The sequence below is a fragment of the Arachis stenosperma genome, chromosome 9, assembly GCF_014773155.1.
Source record: "Arachis stenosperma cultivar V10309 chromosome 9, arast.V10309.gnm1.PFL2, whole genome shotgun sequence".
NCBI lineage: Eukaryota > Viridiplantae > Streptophyta > Magnoliopsida > Fabales > Fabaceae > Arachis > Arachis stenosperma.
Genome location: NC_080385.1, coordinates 2682521 through 2707464, shown reverse-complemented (window position 1 = coordinate 2707464; position 24944 = coordinate 2682521). Strand labels below are relative to the sequence as shown.

Here is a 24944-nt window from a genome sequence, read left to right as displayed (position 1 = left end):
TTAGAGGAAGTGATTCTCTTGTATTATTAATAAATCATAATGTTAATATGTATAAAGAAAAAGGGACAACTTAGTTGTGGCTTCAATGGACAGAATAAAAAAAAGTATAAAATTGAAGAGAACATTTATATATTGCAGTGCTGTGAATGACTTGTAATTCTATTTGTAGATGCTAAGAATGACTTGACTTGTTACTGACTTAATTATAGTAGGAATTGAAGTATATAAGAAGCATCAAGAATAAGCTGTGTAATATGAAAGAATAGTACAAATGAAGATAAAATAGAATACAAGATATTAAAACCATGATTATGCAAATACACAACAAAATGAAAAGAAAATAATGAATAAGCTGTGTATAAACTAAAAAGCATGAAGCTCTACATGGGGAACATGTGCTATCTTGTGCCAATCCTCCCCTGTTCCTTGCTTACACCGCTCTTTCAACATTCGGCAGCCACCAATATTCAAATATTGAAGTGAAGTTAAGTGCCGGAAACCATCAGGCAAGGATCCCAAACTCTTACACTCAATAATTGACAATTGTCGAAGTGAAGATAAGCCCTCCCAACCTTGTTCTGGTAGACACTCCAGCTTACCACAGTTACTGATGCGTAGATGAGACAAAGCAGTGAGTTTTGTGATGTCAGATGGCAGTTCCTTCAATTCTCTGAAAGAATATATATGCAGAGATGCAAGAGAGGTCATGTTGTTCATCATTCCTTCTGGGAAGCACCACACTTGATCATTTAGATTAAGACATAGTGCATTAAGAGCGTTGAGATTAGAGATTGACTTCAGTTGCTCATTGCTACAATACAAAACATTGAGGACCTTAACACTTGGAAGGCACGGCAATTGCAGTTTAGGGCAATCTTCGATATAGAGGATAGAAAGAGAGGGGAACATGTGTGTTGTTTCCCGTTTCATGAATCGCTCCGCGTTTGGCAATCTCTCCAATCGCAATTCCTCCAAAGATGGGAATGGTATTGCTTCAACACCATCATAACTTTCATCTTCCTCAATGTACTGCACATCATCCATGCCACTTACAAAAAGCTTCTTCAGAACTGGAAGTTTTCCCACTGGAGGAAGATGCCCGCACATTCCACAATAGTCAAGTTGAAGAGAAACTAAATTGTGGGTAGCAGAATTGTTTCCCATCCAAGTTGGCCAATGTAATCCCTTATAGAATTGTATCCTCAACAGCTTGAGTGTGGAGTGAGGTTGAAGCGCTTCAAGTACTTCTTCTGCTCCCACTACCGACTTCCTCTTACCACTATTGCTCCATGACAAAATCAATTCTCGAAGGTCTTGTTTACCCTTCAAGTTGGCATTTTCATCTTCAGATATACTCCCAACATTTCCTAGGCCTGAGATTCTTAGCTTTCCTCCCAGATTCAAACCACGTAGCTCTGCCAAACTATGCCCTTTCTCTGATTTCACAACGTATACACCTAGTGTTCTCAATTCACATAGTTTGTGAATGTCTGGACACATTTCAGATAGCCGATAACAATCATCAATGACAAGATGTCGGAGATTTTGCATCCTTGTCAAGTGTTTCGGTAGACGGCGAAGACTCGACAATTTTTTTAGTTTCAAGATTTCCAGTCTACGCAAATTGCAAATACTAGCAGGCAAGCTCTTTATATCCAAATCACGAAGTTCCAAATACCTCAAGCAACTTAAACTCCCAAATGATGGTATCTTTCTACTATATATGCACAAAACTCGAAGCGAATTATTTGTTGGAATCAATCTAGAGGTGAAGGGAAATTCATCTGAATTCAGTTGATACAATGTCCGCACGGATTCAGCTTTTTCAAAGGCTCTCTTCTTGAATTGTTCTTTATCAATACCGTGAAAAACAACATGACGGGGGTTTATTGAAGAATCATTAAGGTCTTGTTTCTCCAAGCATATACACTCTTGCCCTGAAATTGATTGAGCAAGATCGTGGACTAAATCATGCATCTTGAAATAAATCTCGCCAGAAAAATCATCACTCCTAACATCTTGGAACAATGATTTTTGGTATAATTCTTTCCAAACCATGTTGCCAACCTCCTCCACCTCCAAGTCTGGCCGTGATGAAATAAATCCATTAGCCATCCAAAGATAAATCAATTCCTGCTTCATGATTTCTGCATCTTTGGGAAATATGGCACAGAAAGAAAAACACTGCTTTTGAGTTGGCGTTAAACAAGAGTAGCTTAATCTCAAGACAGCCATAATATCATTCTCATCCGGTAAACTCCAAAGCTTACTTTTCTGAACTTCAAGCCATTCCTTTTCCGTGCTTCTGGATTGCATCAAACCTCCTAAAGCCAGTGCTGCAAGAGGTGATCCTCCACATTTCTTGACTATTTCCTTGCCTATTGCTACAAGCTCTGCACGCTCTTCTTTGTCAGCTCCAAATGCACGCAGTTTAAACAGGGACCAGCAATCATCATCGGATAGACGGGACAAATGATGAGGTTGGCATGTTCCCATAATTGTTGCAACATGATTATCGCGAGTGGATACTAAAATGGAGGAGCCTTTAGATCCACAAGACAACACGGATCTTAATTTATCCCATTTGTCTTGGGTTAATCCCAATTCCATTTCTTGGTTTCTTTTCCAGACATCATCTAAAACCAACAAATACTTTTTACTTTGCAGCAATTCTTTCACTTTTTCCTCCATTACTTCCAAATCCAAAACCTCAGACTTATCCTTTTTGATAGCTTCTAAAATGGAACGCAAGATACTCTTGATAGTGAAATTCTCAGAAACACACACCCAAATCTTCAAATCGAAATTGTTACCTACTTGTTGATCGTTGTAGACCAGCTGAACAAGGGTTGTTTTTCCAAGACCACCTAATCCAACAATGGGATAGACGGAAAGGAACTCAAAGCTTCGTGATGGGCTAAGAAGAAACTCCACAACTCTCGCTTTATCTTCATCTCGTCCGTACACTTGAGGAAGGGCGATAGTTGAGCTTGTTTGGCGCCATTCAGCTGCTTCACTTGGCCTTTCCCTCACAACTTGTCTAAGATCAAAGTTGCTCCTACGTTGAGCAATTCGATCCAACCTCCCTATTATCTCATTCAACTTCTTCCCAAGCTCACGCTGATGAATCACCTTCTTTGGGTTCAAAGAAGTTAAGCACCCAAGTTGAGAGGATTCAGTAGGCAACTGATCAAGGATGTCATCCATCTCGTACATTGCATCTTTAAGCTGCTGCAGCCACACCTTCAGTGAACGATCTGACCATTGTTTCTCCTCGGCATCATCAAGAAAAGCTTTGATCAGTTCTAAATTTTTTGATAGCTCTTCAGCCTTTTCCTTGATTCCAAAAAAGGCTGCAAATTCACTCTGGACCAAAGGGAACAAGTTCGTCAGCACAATTTCAAGCAAGGCCTCAGCCATTTTCAGAAATGCAACAAATGAAGGGGAAAAAAAAAGGAAAGAAAGAAAGGAAGAGAAAGATGAGAGATTGGTTTTGCTTTGATGAGTGGAGATGGCTGTAGGAAACAAATGAATTGTGAATAGCAAAATGCTGTTGGTGTTGGAAGTAAACTCCAAGTAAAGTCAGTGGGACATCTTTTAATTTTTACCATTTATTTTCACAATACTTGCCTGCAATCAAAAGAGAGAAATTATTGTCCTTGTGTTGTTACTTTAATTTGTCTCAAATCAATAAATTCTTACAGTATGGTGATATCTTTTTCTTTCGGAGGTCCTGTCTATAGCTGTCTACCATTTACTCATATGCTTTTATTCAATGAGATTCTTCATTCCACATTACTTTCTCTCAATTATTGTCCTGGTGCACAGTCAAAAGAAAGAAATTATTGTCTCTGCTTGTCTGATCTTGTCCTGTTACTTTAATTAACTACTCAAATTTTTGTGTCTCAAATTAATAATTTTCTGAGTATATTGATACAGTTTGGAGGTCCCACGCACTCAAAAAGGCACAAGAACACTTCAATTATTGAACACTAGAGAATTGGAATTAAGTAACCCTCTTGAGCTTTTGTTGGACACGGATTAACTAAAAATCAATAAGAATTGAACTTTTTTTAATGCTGAATTAGAATTAAATTTTAGAAAACAAATACAGTATGTTCTTCTTCGTAGGTTATATATCTGTAAGACAGTAACCATAATCAACATTGTTATGTTATTGTGAACTCTTTGACCCGCAATACATATAGTAAAAATTATATTAGAAAATTGATGCACACATCTAGTTGAAAGGCACTAAGAAACAAGCATATGAAAATTATTCACATATTAGGGTGAACAAAAGTTTGAAAATGATGATGAATATTCACTTAAACAAGGAATTATAACCTTTATTAGTTTTTAAGATTTTCAGGAGTGACATCCATTTCTGTGTAAGGAGATTATAAATTTATTTTCATGTATGCACCAACTTTACTAAACACTTCAACCTATACTGCATTAGTATTCTTCCTTAGTTTTTGGTACCATTTTATGTCTGTCATGTTTTTTTGGCATTGTTTGAAATTTTATAAATGATTTCTCGTCCCTAGCTGGATGTTTGAGTTTTGATCAGATAAAGTATATTCCCAGGTATACACCAAAGCCTTTTCGAGTTCTGTACTTCTATTTTCCTTAGTATAGAACCTGAATATTTTTGGAGGCTTTGTTTACTCTGATGAGCTCTAATTGTGAATTGAACTATAAAGCATCAAGAATAATATGGAGAATTAGAGACGTATAACAGAAAATTTGCAATTAAAAAAAAAAAAAACCAATGTTTTAGAAGTTTTTCTTAGGAAACCAATTAGCATAAGATCAATCAAGGAAACAAATTTAGCACTACCAGAAGAAATGCTGGTAAGTGAAAGTTTCACAAAAAGGACTACTAAAAGGGTCAATTCCAATTTCTATGATTTGATCATTTTCTTTTTCTGCATGGCCAAAACAATACATTCTCATTTTATGTTATCATATGGAAAATAGTAGAGGATGCTATTGGCTAAAATATTTCATTTTGATAATCATATTGCTAATCAAAAGTTGTTGTAGTATTTTGATCTGAAATTTTTAATTTAATTTTAAATCTGTAATAATTGTTGAGTTAGTAATTTATAATTTAATAGAATTTTTTATGATAAGTATAATTTGATGAATTTTTTTATAATTTGAATTTATAATAATTTTTTATGTTGTAGCACAAAAATTTTATTTTTTTATTTTTTTGTGGGTTTTCTTTTGGCATCTACTTGTTCTTCTTCTAGTGCATATAGTTTTTCAATGATATATATAATAATAAGAATAAAAAATTTTAGATTATTTATTGTGTGTGTATATATTAAATAAGTTATTTTTAATAAGAATAATTTAAATAGCATAAAGTAAAAATATTTTTTAATATTTTTTAACTTATTCTATCAGACAATGTCTTAAGTGATACAAATTTAAAATAATATTAAAAATGATCAAAATTAATTCTTTGATTTCGTTCCCAACTATTGTAAGTAAAAAATATACTTTTATTGTACCTTTAATTAGTCTATATAAATTATTTGTATTTTTTATTTTCAAAATTTTATAGTATAAACTTTTCTTTTTATAACAAATTAAATGTTTAAATTTGTTTGTCATATTTTTCTTATAATTATGCGAAGAGATGTTTCTTACGGTGTTAGTAAATCATAGTAAAAATTAACAAATAAAATTGTTAATATTTAATTTGTTTAGTATTACAAAAACAATAACCAATAGCATATTAAAATAAGTTTAATTATAAGGTATAATTATAAGGATCTTAAAATATAATTATTTGTAAAATATTATAAAATAATAAAAAATATAAATAGTAAAGGAATAAGAGTGTTTTTTTTGTAAATTTGTTATAAAAATGGATTAAATATTCTAATAATCTAATAAAATTATTTTTAAGTAGATAGACTCCTATTTATTTGTTGGTGTAAATATTTTTGATGAGCTTGGAAAACTCTAAATTAATATTTGTGATGACTAAATATTATTAAAAATAATTAATTACAAAATTATTAATCTGATTTTCATTTAACATATTTTGATTAATAATTTTGTTGCAGGTTTCATGATGGGCCGAGGAATGAGTTTCTGACTTAAGCCCAACAATTAGCCTTGTTGCATGCTTTATATTATGAGGCTGAAATTTTATATTAATGGGCCAGAATAAATATTAATGTTGCAAGCCCAAACAAATGCTTTATTGTTTGCTTCCTATGCTTGGTCCGCTACACAACTCATCAGGAAAGCAAATGCTTATCAATTGGGCCAGCTTTTATCTCATTACTACAAGCCCAAGTCTCACAAATGATGAATGTTTTCAAGCTTGGTCCGAAACCAAAGAGAAATGAAAGCCAAGTGCTTCCAACGGAACCAAGTGTTAACCATGTGATGGATTTCAAAATCTATTACATTGTTAATTAATGCATGGGGAACATGAGAGAGAAAAGTCAGCTGAATTGATTGATGGCTATTATGTCAAACACGCCACTCTATAGGGAAGTAAAAGCAAGCTATTACAAATTAATGTTTTAACCACTCTACATTGCTTTTCTTTCAGATTCTTTATTTCTCTCTCATCTCTTTCTTCTTCTCTCTTTGGTCTTTGTCCAGTAAACCATGGACGCCGTGCTCTTCAACGAAGAAAAAGAAAGAGTTGCATGCATCAAGACCATCAAGCTAATGATGGCAAGAAAACATACCAAAAGAAAGATGAGCTGTGGCTAAGATGCTTACCAAATGTGGTTAGATTTGGTGAAGCTATCTTGAGCCTTTCATGCTCAAAAAGGAAAGAAGAAGATTCGGCCAAGAGGAGAGATTCTTGAAGCATGGCTTGTCTTCGATTCTGATCAACCACCACAGGGAGTAGCTAGAGTGGCGAAGTGATGGTTGGAGGCAGAGATTGAAGCAGATGAAGTCATCATCATCATGAGGCATCAAGGGCCAGAAATCCATCTTGGAGAGGAAGCCAAGGATGGAGAGCCCGGATTGATGAAGGGTGATGATCAAGAAAGGACTAGAGGTAATTGCATGTTGGTTAATGCATGGTTATCTCTTCTCTCTCTGAGTGGCCGAACCGGTTCTGTGATTGTTGAAGGAGGAAGAAGTTGGTTCGGTTTTGGCTTCAAGTGTGGAGGCTTTCCTCTTCTTTAAAAAGGGGGAACAACCACTGTTTGAAGCAAGGAGAAAATTTGAGAGTGCAAGGCACAGAGTTCTCAGAGCTACCTGAGCTAACAGTATTTCTCTTCTCCTTCAATGTATTCTGTTTAGTATTTTTCTGTTTAATTTTGTCATGTCTTGAGTCTCATGGTAAAAGGCAAACAGTGAGGTTTGTAATGAAAAAGCCATAGAGCGGAAAAAGGCAGAGAGTGCAAAATTGAAAGAAAAGCCATAGATGTCTTAGAGGTCCTTTGTTCATCTATGTTGTGTATCATGATTCTGTGGGAATCCCCTTGTAAGTTGGGTTAGCACTTTACAAGTTGTAATCAGATTGATTATAGTGAAATTCCATCATATTTGTGATGGAGACTGGATGTAGGCTGCACTGCACTTAGCAGCCGAACCAGGATATATCTTGGTGCAATCTTCTTCTCCTTCTACTTCATTTCTGTTTTCTACTACTCAGGAGCAAAAGCCAGAATTATCTCGTGTCAAGTGACGAGACAAAACAAAAAGTCTCGTGGCAAGGGACGAGACAAAACCGAGTTGCTCGTATCCAGTGACGAGCAAAAACAGAAAAGTCTCTTCTGAAGGTCAGCAAGTGTTAGCTTCGAAAAAGGGGGCTAAGATTCAACCCCCCCTTCTCTTAGCCACTGAAACCATCAATTTTTTATCAACAAACCACGAATTTCTGAAATAAAGTAATAATGGTAGAATTTTATATATGCTATATAACTAGGTCAAATAATATAAAATTTGAATATTTTGTAACTTAAAATTTATTATGATAATATTATTATTATGATATTTTTAATGTAAATATTTATTATATTTAATTCATATTTTATATTTCTATTGAATAATAATATGTAACAACTTAATTAATTATGAGAGTTATGGTTTTAATTTTTATTTTTTTTAAAATATTTTATTAAAAGTTGATTGGTTAATTTTTAATTTTTATCAAATAATTAAAATTGATAACGTGGCATTGTTAAAAAAAGAAACATGGTTTAAACTTATTGTATAAAAAATTGGCATTAATTTTTATATAATAATAATATAAATAGATTGGTTCTGTAATTTGAAAGAACACTACAAATGAAGATAAAATACAATACAAATTAAAAACCATGATTATGTAAATACACAACAATAAAAAAAAATCAATAAGCAGTGTATCAGCTTAAAACGATGAAAAACTTTACATGGGGAACATGTGCTATCTTGTGCCAATCCTCCCCTGTTCCTTTCTCACACCGCTTTTTCAACACTGGGCAGTTTCCAATAGTCAAAGATTGAAGTGAAGTTAAGTGGCGAACACCATCAGGCAAGGATCCCAAACTCTTACAGTTATCAATGGACAGTTTTCGAAGTGAAGATAAGCCTTCCCAACCCTGTTCTGGTAAACACTCCAGCTTACCACATTCTTTGATGCTTAGATCAAACAAAGTAGTGAGTTTTGTGATGTCAGATGGCAGTTCCTTCAATTCACTGAAAGAATTTATCTGCAGAGTTGCAAGAGAGGTCATGTTGTGCAACATTCTTTCCGGAAAGCACGATACTTGGACACTATAATAAAGATATAGTCCATAAAGACCGTTGAGATTAGAGATTGACTTCAGTTGCTCAACGCTACATCCCCTAACACTAAGAATTCTAACACGTGGAAGGCACGGCAATTGCAGTTTAGGGCAATCGCAGACTATTAAGGTAGAAAGAGAGGGGAACATGTGTGTTGTTTCCCGTTTCATCAACCGCTCCACGTTTGGCAATCTCTCCACTTCCAATTTCTCCAAAGATGGGAATGGCATTGCTTCAACACCATCATAACTTTCATCTTCCTCAATGTACTGCACTTCATCCATGCCTCTTACCACAAGCTCCTTCAGAAATGGAAGTTTTTCCACTGGAGGAAGATGCTGGCACTTTCGACATTCCTCAAGTCGAAGAGAAACTAAATTATGGGTAGCAGAATTGTTTTGCATCCAAGTTGGCCAACGTAATCCCTCATACTCTTGTATCTTCAACAGCTTGAGTGTGGAGTGAGGTTGAAGCGCTTCAAGTACTTCTTCTGCTCCCAATACGGACTTGCTCTTACCACTTTTGCGCCATGACAAAATCAATTGTCGAAGGTCTTGTTTACCCTTCAAGTTTGCATTTTTAGCTTCAGATATACTCCCAACATTTTCTAGGCCTTCGATGCATAGCTCTCCTCCCAGATTCAAATGCCGTATCTCTGCCAAACTATGCCCTTTCTCTGATTTCACAATGTATACACTTAGTGTTCTCAGATGGCGTAAGTTGTGAGCGTCAGGAAACATACCGGATAGCCCATGACAACCATCAATGACAAGATGTCGGAGATTTTGCATCCTAGTCAAGCGTTTCGGTAGACGGCTAAGATTAAACAACCCTATTAGTTTCAAGATTTCCAATCTACGCAAATTGCAAATACTAGCAGGCAAGCTCTTTATATCCAAATAACAAAGTTCCAAATACCTCAAGCAAGTTAAACTCCCAAAAGATGGCAACTTACTACCAGATATACACAAAACCCGAAGAGAATGATATTTTTCAAATCCATTTAAATACAGTTGATACAATGTTCTCAAGGATTCAACTTTCTCAAAGGGGCTCTTCTTGAATTGATTTGCATCCAAGGAGTGAAAACCAATATGATGGGGGTTTCTTGAAGAATCATTAAGGTTTTGTTTCTCCAAGCATACACACTCTTGCCCTGAAATTGATTGAGCAAGATCATGGACTAAATCATGCATCTTAAAATAAATCTCTTCAGAAAAGTAATCACTCACCCCATCTTGGAAGAATGATTTTTGGTATAATTCATTCCAAACCATGTGGCCAATCTCTTCTACCTCCAAGTTCGGCCGGGATGAAATAAATCCATTAGCCATCCAAAGATAAATCAGTTCTTGCTTCTTAATTTCTGTATCTTTGGGAAATATGGCACAGAAAGCAAAACACTGCTTTAGAGTTGGCGTTAAACAAGAGTAGCTTAACCTCAAGACAGGCATAATATCATTCTCATCTGGTAAACTCCAAACCTCACTTTTCTGAACTTCAACCCATTCTTTTTCCGTGCTTCTGGATTGCATCACACCTCCTAATGCCAGTGCTGCAAGAGGTGATCCTCCACATTTCTTGACTATCTTCTTGCCTATTGCAACAAGCTCTTCACGCTCTTCTTTGTCAGCTCCAAATGCGCGCAGTTTAAACAACAACCAACAATCATCATCGGAAAGACGGGACAAACAATGCGCTTGGCATGTTCCCATAATTGTTGCAACTTGTTTATCGCGAGTGGATACTAAAATGGATGAGCCTTTAGATCCACAAGACAATACAGAGTTTAACTTATCCCACTTGTCTTGGGTTAATCCCAATTCCATTTCTTGGCTTCTTTTCCAGACATCATCTAAAACCAATAAATACTTTTTACTTTGTAGCAATTCTTTTACTTTTACCTCCATTACTTCTATATCCATGACCTCAGACTTATCCTTTTTGGTAACTTCTAAAATGGAACGCAAAATACTCTTGATAGTGAAATTCTCAGAAACACACACCCAAATCTTCAAATCAAAGTTGTTACCTACTTCAGGATCGTTGTAAACCAGCTGAACAAGTGTTGTTTTCCCAAGACCACCTAAGCCAACAATGGGATAGACGGAAAGGAACTCCGAGCTTCGCGATGGGCTAAGAAGAAACTCCACAACTTGCTTTTTATCTTCATCTCTCCCGTACACTTGAGGAAGGGCGATAGTTGAGCTTGTTTGGCGCCATTCATCTACTGGCCTTCCCCTCAGACCTTGTCTCAGATCAAAGTTGCTCCTAGCTTGAGCAATTCCATTCAGCCTCCCTATTATCTCATTCAACTTGTGCCGAAGATGACACTGATGGATCATGTTCTTTGGATTCAAAGATGATAAGCACCCAAGTTGAGAGGATTCAGTAGGCAACTGATCAAGGATATCATCCAGCACATACATTGCATCTTTAAGCTGCTGCAGCCACACCTTGAGAGGACGATTTGACCATTGTTTCTCCTCGGCATCATCAAGAACAGCTTTGATGAGTTCTAAAGTGCGTGACATCTCTTCAGCCTTTTCCTTGATTCCAAATAAGGCTGCAAATTCAGTCTGGACAAAAGGGATCAATTTCTCCAGCACAACTCCAAGCAAGGCCTCGGCCATTTTCAGAAATGCAACAATCGAAGAAAGGGAAACAAATGAATTGTGAATAGGAACTGTCTTGTAATGCAAAATGGTTTCGGTGTTGAAAAAAACTCCAAGAAAAGTGAGTGGACCATCTTTTAATTTCTACCATTATTCTTAACAGATATTTTCACAATACTTGCCTACAATTATTGTCCTCGTGCCCAGACAAAAGAAAGAAATTATTGTCCTTGTGTTGTTACTTTAATTTGTCTCAAATCAATAATTTTCATTCACAGTATGTTGATATCTTTTTCTTTTAGCCATATGAACATTTCAATTATTGAGTATTAGAGTTGTAACTTGCAATTCAGTAATCCTCGTCAGGTTTTGTTTGATACGATTAACTAAAAATCGATAAGAATTGAACTTTTTAGGCTGAATTAGAATTGAAGTTTTGTTGTATTTCATATTAGCACGCAGTTATGTAAGAGTGCAAAATTAGATCAAGTTAATTTATACGTAACTAATTTTGAATCAGGTAAAGATTATATATAGACAGATGAAAAGAAAACATCAAACAATGTTAGAAAAACAAATGTAGCCTGTTCTTGTAGCTTATATATCAGTAAGAGAGTAACCATGATCAACATTCTTGTGTTAGTGAGTTCTTTGACCCGCAATACATATAGTAGAAATTGCATTACGAAACTGATACATAAATCTAGTTGACCCAAATTGCATTATATCAAAAAAATTGCATTATAATAATCTATCCAAAAAGAAATAGACACTAAGAAAAATATGAAAATTATTCATTAGAGAGAAAGAAGGGGGGGTGTTTGAAATTAATAGAAACCTTCACTTAAATCAGGAATGATTACTCCCATAAGACTACATCAAAATTTGCAAATGATCAAATGCAAAATGTAATTTCATCAAGTTACGAACGTTACTCTGTAATACTGTGAGAAATTTTTGGTTAAGCAAAGTAGTTTAAGATAATATGATTTTCTTTTCTTTTCTTGATCTACTTTGTTAAAAAATAAAACGTGTAAAATTCTCGATTTTTTTTACCGCATAAGTTTGTCCGTCACTAACTAAAATAATTGGCTTGTAATGCAAATAAAATGCAGTTAGTTGAAAGAAAACTCCAAGAAAAAATAAGTGGACCATTTCTTCTACCATTTATTCACGTGCTTTTATTCAATGAGATTCTTCATTCCACAATACTTGCTTTCAATTATTGTCCTGTTGCCCAGTCATAAGAAAGAAATGATTGTTTGTTACTGAAAAATTAGTGTGTCTCAAATCAATAATTTTCACAGTGTATTGATAACGTTTGGAGGTCCCACGCACTCAAATTGGCACTAAAACAAAACATTTCAATTATTGAATACTAGAGAATTGCAATTAAGTAATGTTCATGAGCTTTTGTTTGATACGGATTAACTATAACTCAATATGAATTGAAATTCTGAACTAGAATTGAATTTTAGTTCCAATTTATATTAATACTGGAGTTATGTAAGAAGTGCAAAATTAGGTTGGTTTGTAAGAAACTGAGAATTTGGATAAGAGAAGAGAGAGAGAGAGAGAGAATTGGATCAGATCTGGAATACTGTAAACTTGAAATGTGAAAAGGAGTGACATCTATTTCTGTGTAAGGAGATTATAAATTTATTTTCGTGTAAGTGCAGTCTTTATTACAACATTTCAACCTATATGCAGTTATGCAGTATTCTTCCTTAGTTATAGGTATCATTTTATGTCTGTCATGTTTTTTTTGGCATTGTTTGAAATTTTATAGAAGATTTCTCGTCCCTATCTGCATGTTTGTGTTTTAATTAGATAAACTATATTCCCAAGGTATACACCAAAGCCTTTTCAGAGTTCTATACTTCTATTTTCCTTCGTATAGAACTTGAATATTTTTGGAGGCTTTGTTTACTCTGATGAGTTCTAACTGTGAATTGAACTATGAAGCATCAAGAATAATATGGACAATTAACAACGTATAGAAAATTTGTAAACATATTGCTACTTACATGTGAATATTAGCAAAAGTATAACTTAGAACACACAAGTAAAAAATGAATAAATAATCATTTGTAAACATTTTGGTAGAGATTAGATCATCTCTACTTCTATATTACAAATAGAGGAGTTGAGACAGAATAAAAAGAACCCATCTTTGGTCACATTGATTTTGTCCTTTATGTCCTTCCACTAATATTGAAAAATAACTTGACTACTATTATGCAAATACACAAAGTCCGCTTAAGTTATCAATCTTGGCGAAGTTAACAACTCCACTATGGTAAAAGTAGCCATAAATCTACGTTTGTTGGCCAAGCCAAGGATGCACCTCTTAATCTCAAAGAACCTAGAGAAAAATAAGCACACAGCTTATTTCATATTCAAAAATAAACTTCAACTCTATTCATAAATAAAAGGTACATGAGTTATTTATATTAGAAGAGAAGGAAAAGTCTTCATAACTTAAACGATGTGTGATTAAAACATAACACAAAGTTCACTATCCTAAACAATATGAGACTTGTATTTCTTTATTACGGTTAACTAATATAATTAACCTACTAACTCTACTTGCTCCTGCCGTCACTAAAAGCACAAATATACATGGAGAACATATGCTATATTAGAAATAGTCTTTATATCTAGATCACAAAGTCTTAAATACCTCAAGTGGGATAAAACTTCGAAGATTTTGTGCATAAAACTCGACGAAAGAAAGGCAAAGATTAGAGATTGATTTTGCTTTGACCAGCGAGGATGGCTGTAGAAAAGAAATTATTTGTAATACAAAGTGCAGTCAGTGCTAAAAGAAAACTCCAACAAAATATATATTTAATATTATTGAAAATTTTAAAATCTTACCTTTCAAATAAAATCTCATTTTACTATTTTTAAAAAGTACTCTTAAATAGTATGTTAGCAAAATCCTTTTTTTTTACTATGCAGACTAATAAATATTAAAAAGACAAATCTTCATGGATATATTAAAGGAGCAAGCGGGACAAATTCATCGTTATAACCTTTCATAGCTATTAGGTTGTGGTTGTTGAACATAACAAATTGAGTTAAACCCTAAAATGGTTTTTGAGATTGACGGTTTACACTAAAATCGTTCATGAGATTCCAATTGCACCAATTATATTCGTGAGATTGAAAAAAATGCACCATATTAGTCCCTGACCTATTTTTCATTAACGACGTGATGACATGGCATGATAACATGGATTGTAAGTGACACGTGTCACTTCATTATTTGGCCATGTGTAATGATATGATGATGTGGTGACCAGTGACATGTGGCATGCTGACGTGGATGGTTGTGCCACGTGTCACAATGTTATTTGGCCACGTGTTCGGTTGTGCCACGTATCGCAACAGTATTCGTCCACGTGTCATCCATTATGCCATCGTTATATATGCACCAAATTAGTCCCTCACTTTGGATTAAGTGACTCATTTTAGTCCCTGAAATTGAATGTCGTGTACCAAACTAGTTCCTTCACCAGTTTTTTCTCATTTTTTTCTATAAATTCAAAATTCTCAATATTTTTGAATGCATTAATTTCAATTCTATTTTTTCACATGTTCTTCAAATAAAAATGTTTTTATAAAATATTTTTTCTCTTGCGAATACCTTAATCGCTGACTTGGAGTTGACGTGAAGGCTTTCCAAACACCTTCACTACCATCTCCGACCCCTTTCAATACTTTTATAAAATATTTTTTTCTTGCGGATACCTCTAATAGCCGCCGTCTTGGAGTTGACGTGAACGCATTTCAAGTTTCCCTCATTACCATCTCCGACCTCTTTCGTCTAGACTGCAGAGGTCAAAGGTGGTAGTGAGGGTGCTTGAAGTTCCTTCAATCTAGCTCATTTATACATAACGAAAACGTGTATTTCATAAGAAAAAATATTTATTTTAATTATTAATTTCTTGTTAAAAACACATGTTTTTTTATGAAAAAAATGTGTCTAATCAATCATATAATTATTTATTTATAATAACATACTTATATATTACTAAATTTACCAATGTTAAATTATTAAAAAATTATATAATTAAAACTAAAATTTTAAAATTTTTTATAAAAGCACTTGTATTTAAACTATATATGAAAAATAGAATTGAAATTAGTGTATCCAAGATATTAAAATTTTAAATTTAAAAAAAATGATAAAAAATTTGTGAAAGGACTAGTTTGGTGCACGACATTCAGTTTGACAGACTAAAATGAGTCACTTAATGAAAAGTGAGAGACTAATTTGGTGCATATACAACGATGGCATAATGGATGACACGTGGACGAATATTGTTATGACACGTGGCCAAATAACATTGTGACACGTGGCACAACCATCCACATCAGCATGCCACATGTCACTGGGCACCACATCATCATATCATTACACGTGGCCAAATCATGAAGTGACACGTGTCACATACAGTCCACGTCATCATGCTATGTCATCAAGTCGTTAATGAAAAATAGGTCAGAGACTAATATGGTACATTTTTTTCAATCTCAGGGATGTAATTAGTGCAATTAAAATATCAGAAACGATTTTAATACAAAATACCAATTTCAGGGACCATTTTAGGGTTTAACTCTAACAAATTGCATAGCTTCGTTAATTAACCTTTCATAGATACTAATTGATACATACTTTCATAACCTTTCATAAATGTTAAATTTTATAATTCTTTCGTTCTTAAATGACTCTATTTAAATAAAGTGGGACACTGAAAATTGTTTGCATAATGTTTTCACCGAACATTTCTTAGAGCATCTCCAATGTTAATTTTAATTTCATTTCACTTTAGATTATATAAGTATATTTGTAAAATTATATATCATAAATAGTAATTTAAAAGTAAAAGTGAAATTTATTTTTCTAATATTTAGTATTAGTTCAATTAAAATTTTATGTATATAATCATTTCCAAGTTCTATATTGTTACAGCCCAAAATGAACCATGACCTGCGCTCAGAAAAATAATCTTATAGCAAGCCTAATATACTCAAATATAAATTGAATAAGAAAGTTACAAATATTTTACAAATTCTAAAATAAATAGCTATACATTTTTAACAAAAATTAAAATAATTAAGAATGGTTGGACCCTGCCTGTGTTATATGGAGAATATATACATCTAAGAACTCGTCAACGAATAAGTACTCATTGCAGATCGTTACATCTTGAATAGAGAGTCTGACATAGACAAGTAATTGTTCCTGAAAAATATTTTAAGAAAAAACGGGGTGAGTTTTGCAACTCAGTGATTAGACAATACATCTATAATCGACATAAAACCATATAAATATCAGATTAAAATAATTTTAATTAGAAAATAATAGTTGATAATAATAAGTGAATCAATAAGGGAGTTCTCATACAGAAATCAAATCAAAAGTCCACACTTGGGCGGCTCCACCTCAATGGGTAGCCCTTTCCTCTCGTGTGTCCTAACAGAATAACAGATCTAACGTGTGGCCTACACGTTAGGCTAGCAACACCCCTGCTAGCTGGGGTCTGAGTTAGATGCATCTAAGTTAACGTCATAACCACCGTTAACTACGGTTTTCTAATACGAGCCTCCCAAACCAATTCAAAACATATAATTTTAAATACAACAAATATTTGATCTTTCAAATATATAAGGTATCGAATCAAATCAAAATATATATTACTTTCTCATCAGAATCCTTTCCAATCATACTTTTTCAATCATAACACATTTCAAATATATTTCACAATCTTTAAACTAAGTGAATACCAACAAATACTTTAATGCTTCAAAAACAGATATTCAAGTAAATTCAAACATTTTAGAATAATGCAAAACTCATAAAAAATATATATGGTCTCATGTATAGTTCCAAAAGTATAAACTTCTAAAAATGAATTATTCAATTTTAATAAAACAATTATTCTAATCAATTTAAAACCGTTCTAGACAAATGTAGTGAGTATACTTCAAAGATCATAATAGATATATGTCAAAATAATTATAGATGCACAATCAAACAATTATAAATGTAAAGCCTACTCACAACTTGGTCCCAAGGGACCGAAGATACCGAATCCGGAGTGTCAAAATTGGAGGATTGACGTAGAATGGAATGAATGAGCGCAGAATTTGGATTAGCGCAACAACAAGGTGGACTCGAACGGTGACCGATGACGAAACAGCCCTCTATTCACGATGGCTCCTCTCACACGTTCTGTTTCTCTCTTTTCGAGCTCTCTCTTCTCTCTCAACAATGGCGATAGCAACTTGGCATGGCGGCGGTTGAAGCTCAGCAGCGACGGAGACAAGGCGCAGCGGCTGTCATTTCTCGTCTCGTCTCTCGCGCTCGTCCCCTCTCTCGGACGCATCTCTCGGTTCTGGCCTCTGATGGCGACGCGACGGCAGCGAGCTGGACGCAGCTGGCGGCGACGTGACGGGACACGAATGGCGAGCTCCAGGCCGGCAGTGACAAGGCGTGGCTCTCTCTCTCTCCCCTCGCGTGGTGGCTTGGTGTGGACAGCTCCCTCCTTCCTCCCTTCGCTTCTTGCGGTCTCCCCTATTCTCTCTTTCCCTTTTCTTTCTTTCTTTTTCCGTGGAGTCTAGGTGTGTGTGCTGTGGGGAAGAGAGTCTGAGGTGAGTGAGGAGTGTGTGCGGCGGTGGGAGGTGAGTAAAAGAGTGTGGCTAGGATTAGAGAAAGAAAAAAATAAAAATCTAGAAGTGGGTCCCACCAGCTTATCTATTTATTTATTTTTTTCAGGCTATTACATTTATAATATAACCTATTGAAACATAAAATATTTTGATATTATGTAAGGGTGTTGATGACGATTCAAGTGGTTGGAGATGAGAGGTGTGAAGAAGTTTGGTATTGAGAAGAAACTCAATATTTGAATTGTATTACCTTTAAATGAGTATGGAAAGATTATACCATTTGAATTATAGGTCATAAGCCACAAAAAAGAAGTTACTTCTCAAATAAATAAGCACTTATATTCAATTAAATAAAAGGAATATATTATATATTTAAGTTATTCTCATTCAATTTATTTTTAACTCTGGTATCTTCACAAACACACACTAAATTGAAGAATGATAATAATAAATTAAAACTAGAATGAGATCCGCGCGATGTGTGGGATAGTAAATTAATGATAGTATATAATAAATATTAAAAATTGTTATGTTTTATAGAAATAAATTAAATATGTGTAAATTGAAGTTAAATTTAAAAAATGTTTTATTTTAAATAATTTGTAGTATAAAAGATTTGGATGTTGGAGTTATACAAAGTAACATTTTTATTTGGTGGTTTGATTTTACATTTGTTTTAGTTAATGGATTTAGTCATCTTATGTGGCCCTCGTCCTCATTTTTTTGTTGGTTGTTAGAGTTGCTACTTTTTTCTTTTTGTCGTAGGTTCTTGTGAATACATGTTTTATGAATTGTTGAGTTTGATGGAGTTTCTATTGTGTTATTTGGTTCCATCTTTGTATGTACGTTCTTCTTCCGAATATGTGCTTTGAATTTGTATGATTTTCTTTCTCTTTAATCTCTTGATGGGTGATGCTTCAATGTCATTATTTTTCTGAAATATCATTAGATTTGAAGCAGTTGTGCCCAATAAGTTTTTTGCGTCGCCATCAAATAGTACAAAAGTTGTTATAACACTTTGATCTGAAACCTTTAATTGAATTATGAACTTAAAATAAATATTGGGTCAGCAACTAATAATTTGATAGATGAGATTATGAAAAGTATATAGAGTTACCTTATTGTTGGATATTATGGTGTTTGATTACATGTGCCACAAATGTAGTTGTTTCTTTTTTTTATATGCTTTCTTCTGACACTTTTTACATTTAACATAGTTCCATCCTAATTTGTCATCAATTTCGTTCAATTTATGTTATCATTAGGTATATGATATTTGAGTAAGTATGAATGTATGATGCATGTTGTGATTTTTTTTGTCCTACCTGATCATCAGATTCTCATTGCATGGCCATTAGATCTTGGATAGTTATTCGATTTATAATTGTTCTGCTCTGAAAGAATGATGCTCTATTGAGTAAGTTTGAAATGTGTAATTCGAAAATAAAATTTTTGTGCTAAATTTGATGTTATGTGAAGGAATAGTGATAAGAGATTTATATGTAGTTTAAATGGTATAGAATTTAAATACTTATAACGTAAAATTTATTATGATTAATAATATTATTATGACATTTGTAATATGGATATTTATTACTTTTAGTGAGTTATTTATAAAAATTAAATTAATTGTTGCGGTTATAAATTTATTGTATTGTTTATAATGGTAAGATATAATAAATATAGGAATATTAATTCAATGTATTTGTAGGTTACAAATTTATTGGATTCTATTTTTTAGTTTTTTATTTGTATATTTTATTTTTTTGCTGATTTAAAAATAATAATTGATTTGACAAGAATTGAGTGGTTGATTCTAAAGTTATGTAAAGTAAGCAATATTACTGACATAACATTACTAAGAGAAAAGAAATATTTTAAAAGTAATGTAGTACATGCTTATGTATCTACTTTTATATATTAAGAATAGATCGAAAGAATAAAGTTTGAGCTTTACTGCTTTAGAAATCATGGCTATTCTCATGTTCTTTAAAATTATTTGTTAACCGAATGCACAATTAGAAAGTAAATATTCTTAATGATACGTTAGCATATAATATGTATAAGTTTTTTATATATAAAATATGTGCGTGAAATAAATTTATTGTATATTTTATTTGAATATGAAGTATCGAATTTAAATTAAATACTAAATAGTAATCCTCCCATCTCTAATACTATTATAGAGCTACCGATAGATGGCTTGAAGTTCTTTGTTTGGTAGGATAAGAAAATTTAATCAAAATATCTCTAACTTGTTGAAATTCCAGATTTAAAAGAAGTGATTCTCTTGTATTATTAATAAATCATAATGTTAATATACATAAAGAAAAAGGGACAACTCACTGAACTCAGTTGTGGCTTCAATGAACAGAATTAAAAAAAAAAAAGAAATTATAAAATTGAATAGAACATTTATATATTGCACTGTTGTGAATGACTTGTAATTCCATTTGTACATACATACTAAGAATGACTTGACTTGTTAGTTGTTACTGACTTAATTATAGTAGGAATTGAACTATATAAACATCAAGAATAATATGGACAATTTGCGATTTATAATAATTGAAAATTTGAAATTAAAAAATCATTATTTTTGAAGTCTTCCATAGAAAAACAAATTAGCATAAGATCAATCAAGGACACAAATTAAAAACTACTAAAGGGGCCAATTTCAATTTCTATAATTTGATAATTTATTTTGGCAAAGATAATAGATACTAATTTTTGTGGCTAATGGCTAAAAGATAAATGAATATATAAGTTGAAACTTGAAATTGGATAAAAGGCCATCATCAAATTTAAAATCTACTGCCATATGAAAAATTAAAATCCTGCGTATTTTAAACTAATAACTTAAAAATTCCAACGGAGAACTTGCAGCGAGTTTGATCACATCCTTTCCATATCCTGAAAATTGAAAAGTAAATACAAGATTTTTTTGGATTCTGTAATTCGAAAGAGCAGTACAAATGAAGATAAAACACAATACAACATATTGAAACCATGATTATGCAAATACACAACAAAATGAAAGAAAATAATGAATAAGCAATGTATAGACTAAGAATAAAATAAATACATACAAATATTACCAGATATCTAAATCAGGAACATGTGCTATCTTGTGCCAATCCTCCCCTGTTCCTTGCTTACACCGCTCTTTCAACATTGGGCAGTCACCAATACCCAAATATTCAAGTGAAGTTAAGTGCCGGACACCATCAGGCAAGGATCCCAAACTCTTACAGTTATCAATTAACAGTTTTCGAAGTGAAGATAAGCCTTCCCAACCCTGTTCTGGTAAATACTCCAACTTACCGCAGTTACTGATGGTTAGATGAGACAAAGCAGTGAGTTTTGTGATGTCAGATGGCAGTTCCTTCAATTCTCTGAACTTTGATATCTCGAGAGTTGCAAGAGAGGTCATGTTGTCCATCATTCCTTCTGGGAAGCACGACACTTGATCATTTAGATTAAGAGATAGTACATTAAGAGCGTTGAGATTAGAGATTGACTTCAGTTGCTCATTGCTACATCCCCAAACACTGAGGTCCTTAACATGTGGAAGGCACGGCAATTGAAGTTTAGGGCATTCATAGATATAGAGTTTAGAAAGAGAGGGGAACATGTGTGTTGTTTCCCGTTTCAACAACCTCTCCACGTTTGGCAAGTAGTACAGTTCCAATTTCTCCAAAGATGGGAATGGCATTGCTTCAACACCATCATAACTTTCATCTTCCTCAATGTACTGCACATCATACATGCGTCTTACCAGAAGCTTCTTCAGAAATGGAAGTTTTCCCACTGGAGGAAGATGCCCGCACATTCCATAGTCAAGTCGAAGAGAAACTAAATTGTGGGTAGCAGAATTGTTTCCCATCCAAGTTGGCCAATGTAATCCCTCATACTCATGTATCGTCAACAGCTTGAGTGTGGAGTGAGGTTGAAGCGCTTCAAGTACTTCTTCTGCTCCCAATACGGACTTGCTCTTACCACTATTGCTCCATGACAAAATCAATTCTCGAAGGTCTTGTTTACCCTTCAAGTTGGCATTTTTAGCTTCAGATATACTCCCAACATTTCCTAGGCCTGAGATCCTTAGTTTTCCTCCCAGATTCAAATGACGTATCTCTGCCAAACTATGCCCTTTCTCTGATTTCACAATGTATATACTTAGGGTTCTCAAATCACATAATTTATGAGCGTCAGGAAACATACCAGTTAGAGAAACACAATTTTCAATGACAAGATGCCGAAGATTTTGCATCCTCGTCAAGTGTTTCGGTAGATGGCTAAGATTATTCAACTGTATTAATTTCAAGATTTCCAATCTACGCAAATTGCAAATACTAGCAGGCAAGCTTTTTATATCCAAAGCACGAAGTTCCAAATACCTCAAGCAACTTAAACTCCCAAAAGATGGTATCTTTCTACCATATATGCACAAAACCCGAAGAGAATTATTTGTTTGAATCAATCTAGAACTGAAAGGAAATCCATATGAATCCAATTGATACAGTGTCCGCAAGGATTCAGCTTTCTCAACGGATCTCTTCAAGAATTGTTTTTTACCAATGCCGTGAAAAACAATATGATGGGGGTTTCTTGAAGAATCATTAAGATCTTGTTTCTCCAAGCATATCACTCTTGCTCTGAAATTGATTGAGCAAGATCATGGACTAAATCATGCATCTTGAAATAAGTCTGGCAAGAAAAATCATCACTCGTCACATCTTGGAAGAATGATTTTTGGTATAATTCATTCCAAACCATGTTGCCAACGTCCTCTACCTCCAAGTTTCGCCGTGATGAAATAAATCCATTAGCTATCCAAAGATAAATCAATTCTTGCTTCATGATTTCTGTATCTTTGGGAAATATGGCACAGAAAGCAAAACACTGCTTTAGAGTTGGCGTTAAACAAGAGTAGCTTAATCTCAAGACACGCATAATATCATTTTCTTCTGGTAAACTCCAAAGCTCACTTTTCTGAACTTCAACCCATTCTTTTCCGTGCTTCTGGATTGCATCACACCTCCTAATGCCAGTGCTGCAAGAGGTGATCCTCCATTTCTTCACGATCTCCTTCCCTATTGCAACAAGCTCTGCACGCTCTTCTTTTTCAGCTCCAAATGCGTGCAGTTTAAACAACAACCAACAATCTTCTTCAGATAGACCGCCCAAATGATGAGCTTGGCATGTTCCCATAATTGTTGCAACATGATTATCGCGAGTGGATACTAAAATGGAAGAGCCTTTAGATCCACAAGACAATACGGATCTTAACTTATCCCATTTGGCTTGGGTTAATCCCAATTCCATCTCTTGGCTTCTTTTCCATACATCATCTAAAACCATTAAATACTTTTACTTTGTAGCAATTCTTTCACTTTTTCTCCATTACATCTAAAACCTTGAGCTCATACTTCTCATTTGTGATAGCTTCTAAAATGGAACGCAAGATACTCTCCATAGTGAAATTCTCAGAAACACACACCCAAATCTTCAAATCAAAATTGTTACCTACTTCGGATCGTTGTAGACCAGCTGAACAAGTGTTGTTTTCCCGAGACCACCAAAGCCAACAATGGGATACACAGAAAGGAACTCGGAGCTTCGTGATGGGCTAAGAAGAAACTCCACAACTCTCCCTTTATCTTCATCTCGTCCGTACACTTGAGGAACGGCGATAGTTGAGCTAGTTTGACGCCATTCAACTACTTCACTTGGCCTTTCCCTCACACCTTGTCTAAGATCAAAGTTGCTTCTTGCTTGAGCAATTCGATCCAACCTCCCTATTATCTCATTCAGCTTCTGTCCAAGCTCACGACGATGAATCACCTTCTTTGGATTCAAAGAAGTTAAGCACCCAAGTCGAGAGGATTCTGTTGGCAACTGATCAAGGATATCATCCAGCACGTACATTGCATCTTTAAGCTGCTGAAGCCACACCTTCAGAGGACGATTAGACCATTGTTTCTGCTCGGCATCGTCAAGAACAGCTTTGATGAGTTCTAAAGTGCGTGATAGCTCTTCAGCCTTTTCCTTGATTCCAAAGAAGGCTGCAAATTCACTCTGGACAAAAGGGATCAAGTTCTCCAGCACAATTCCAAGCAAGGCCTCCGCCATTTTCAGAAATGCAACAAATGAAGAAAGGAAGACAAAGATGAGAGATTGGTTTTACTTTGATGAGTGCAGATGGCTGTAGGAAAGAGTGTGCAAGTAATGGAAACTGGGGGAAACTGCCTCAACAGAGAGTTCAGTCTTTGTTGTTTGTGCAAAAGAAACGTTTTTGCGGCATTTGACTTTTGAGTCATGTGGCACGTGATACCTTTACCAATCTACGATGTAATATTCCAGCGGAAGTAGTAAACAATTATTAAATTGTTAATTTTCCAAGACTAAACAATATTAATTTCAAGACTAGTTGACGATGATCATTACTCAACAATATATCAATTGCACGTTGTTTAGTGGAATCCAAAGTGATTTCACGGACTAAGCACCATTAAATGACTAAGATATATATAAACTCATTCACTTGTGTTAACTAATAAGGTGACTATTAATCAACCTTTTTTATTCTGTTACAATCTATAAAATAAAATAAAATATTAAATTTTATTTAATTTATTTAAAAATTCCTAAAAAACCATCACAAATAAAATATGTATACAAGGAGTTATTAAAATATCCAAGGGGCCTATACTCGTTCCCCATATTCACTCATGCTGTTTAATTGTTTTGGTTGAGGTTGAAACGTAACTAGAATTAATTAGAAAGAAGAATAAACCAGAATTAATAGTCGGAGTTCATAATGACTCCTTAATGTAATAGTAGCCAACTATATAAGAAGAATTTAATAAAATTAAAGAA

General features: G+C 34.0%; 2 protein-coding genes and 1 pseudogene across 2 annotated transcripts; all 3 read right to left on the bottom strand.

Annotated features, from left to right (window-relative positions):
- Positions 1–278: 278 nt before the first annotated feature.
- Positions 279–3641, bottom strand: LOC130951410 (putative disease resistance protein RGA4). The gene has a single exon (XM_057880056.1). The coding sequence runs from the start codon at positions 3418–3420 to the stop codon at positions 364–366; it is 3057 nt and encodes a 1018-aa protein (XP_057736039.1). The 5' UTR covers positions 3421–3641; the 3' UTR covers positions 279–363.
- Positions 3642–8224: 4583 nt separating this feature from the next.
- Positions 8225–11553, bottom strand: LOC130951521 (putative disease resistance protein RGA1). Its single transcript, XM_057880191.1, has 2 exons — positions 9685–11553; positions 8225–9582 (listed from the first exon to the last, which is right to left on the bottom strand). The coding sequence occupies exons 1-2, from the start codon at positions 11397–11399 to the stop codon at positions 8364–8366; spliced, it is 2934 nt and encodes a 977-aa protein (XP_057736174.1). The 5' UTR covers positions 11400–11553; the 3' UTR covers positions 8225–8363.
- Positions 11554–20860: 9307 nt separating this feature from the next.
- On the bottom strand, positions 20861–24331 carry LOC130948199 (putative disease resistance protein RGA1; annotated as a pseudogene).
- Positions 24332–24944: the final 613 nt, after the last annotated feature.

Excerpts from the sequence above, each read along its gene's own strand:
- LOC130951410 (XM_057880056.1), bottom strand. The coding sequence starts at position 3,420 with ATGGCTGAGGCCTTGCTTGAAATTGTGCTGACGAACTTGTTCCCTTTG.
- LOC130951521 (XM_057880191.1), bottom strand. The coding sequence starts at position 11,399 with ATGGCCGAGGCCTTGCTTGGAGTTGTGCTGGAGAAATTGATCCCTTTT. Across the intron at positions 9,583-9,684 it reads GGGAGTTTAACTTGCTTGAG|CCGTCTACCGAAACGCTTGA; the intron begins GTATTTGGAACT and ends GTTTAATCTTAG.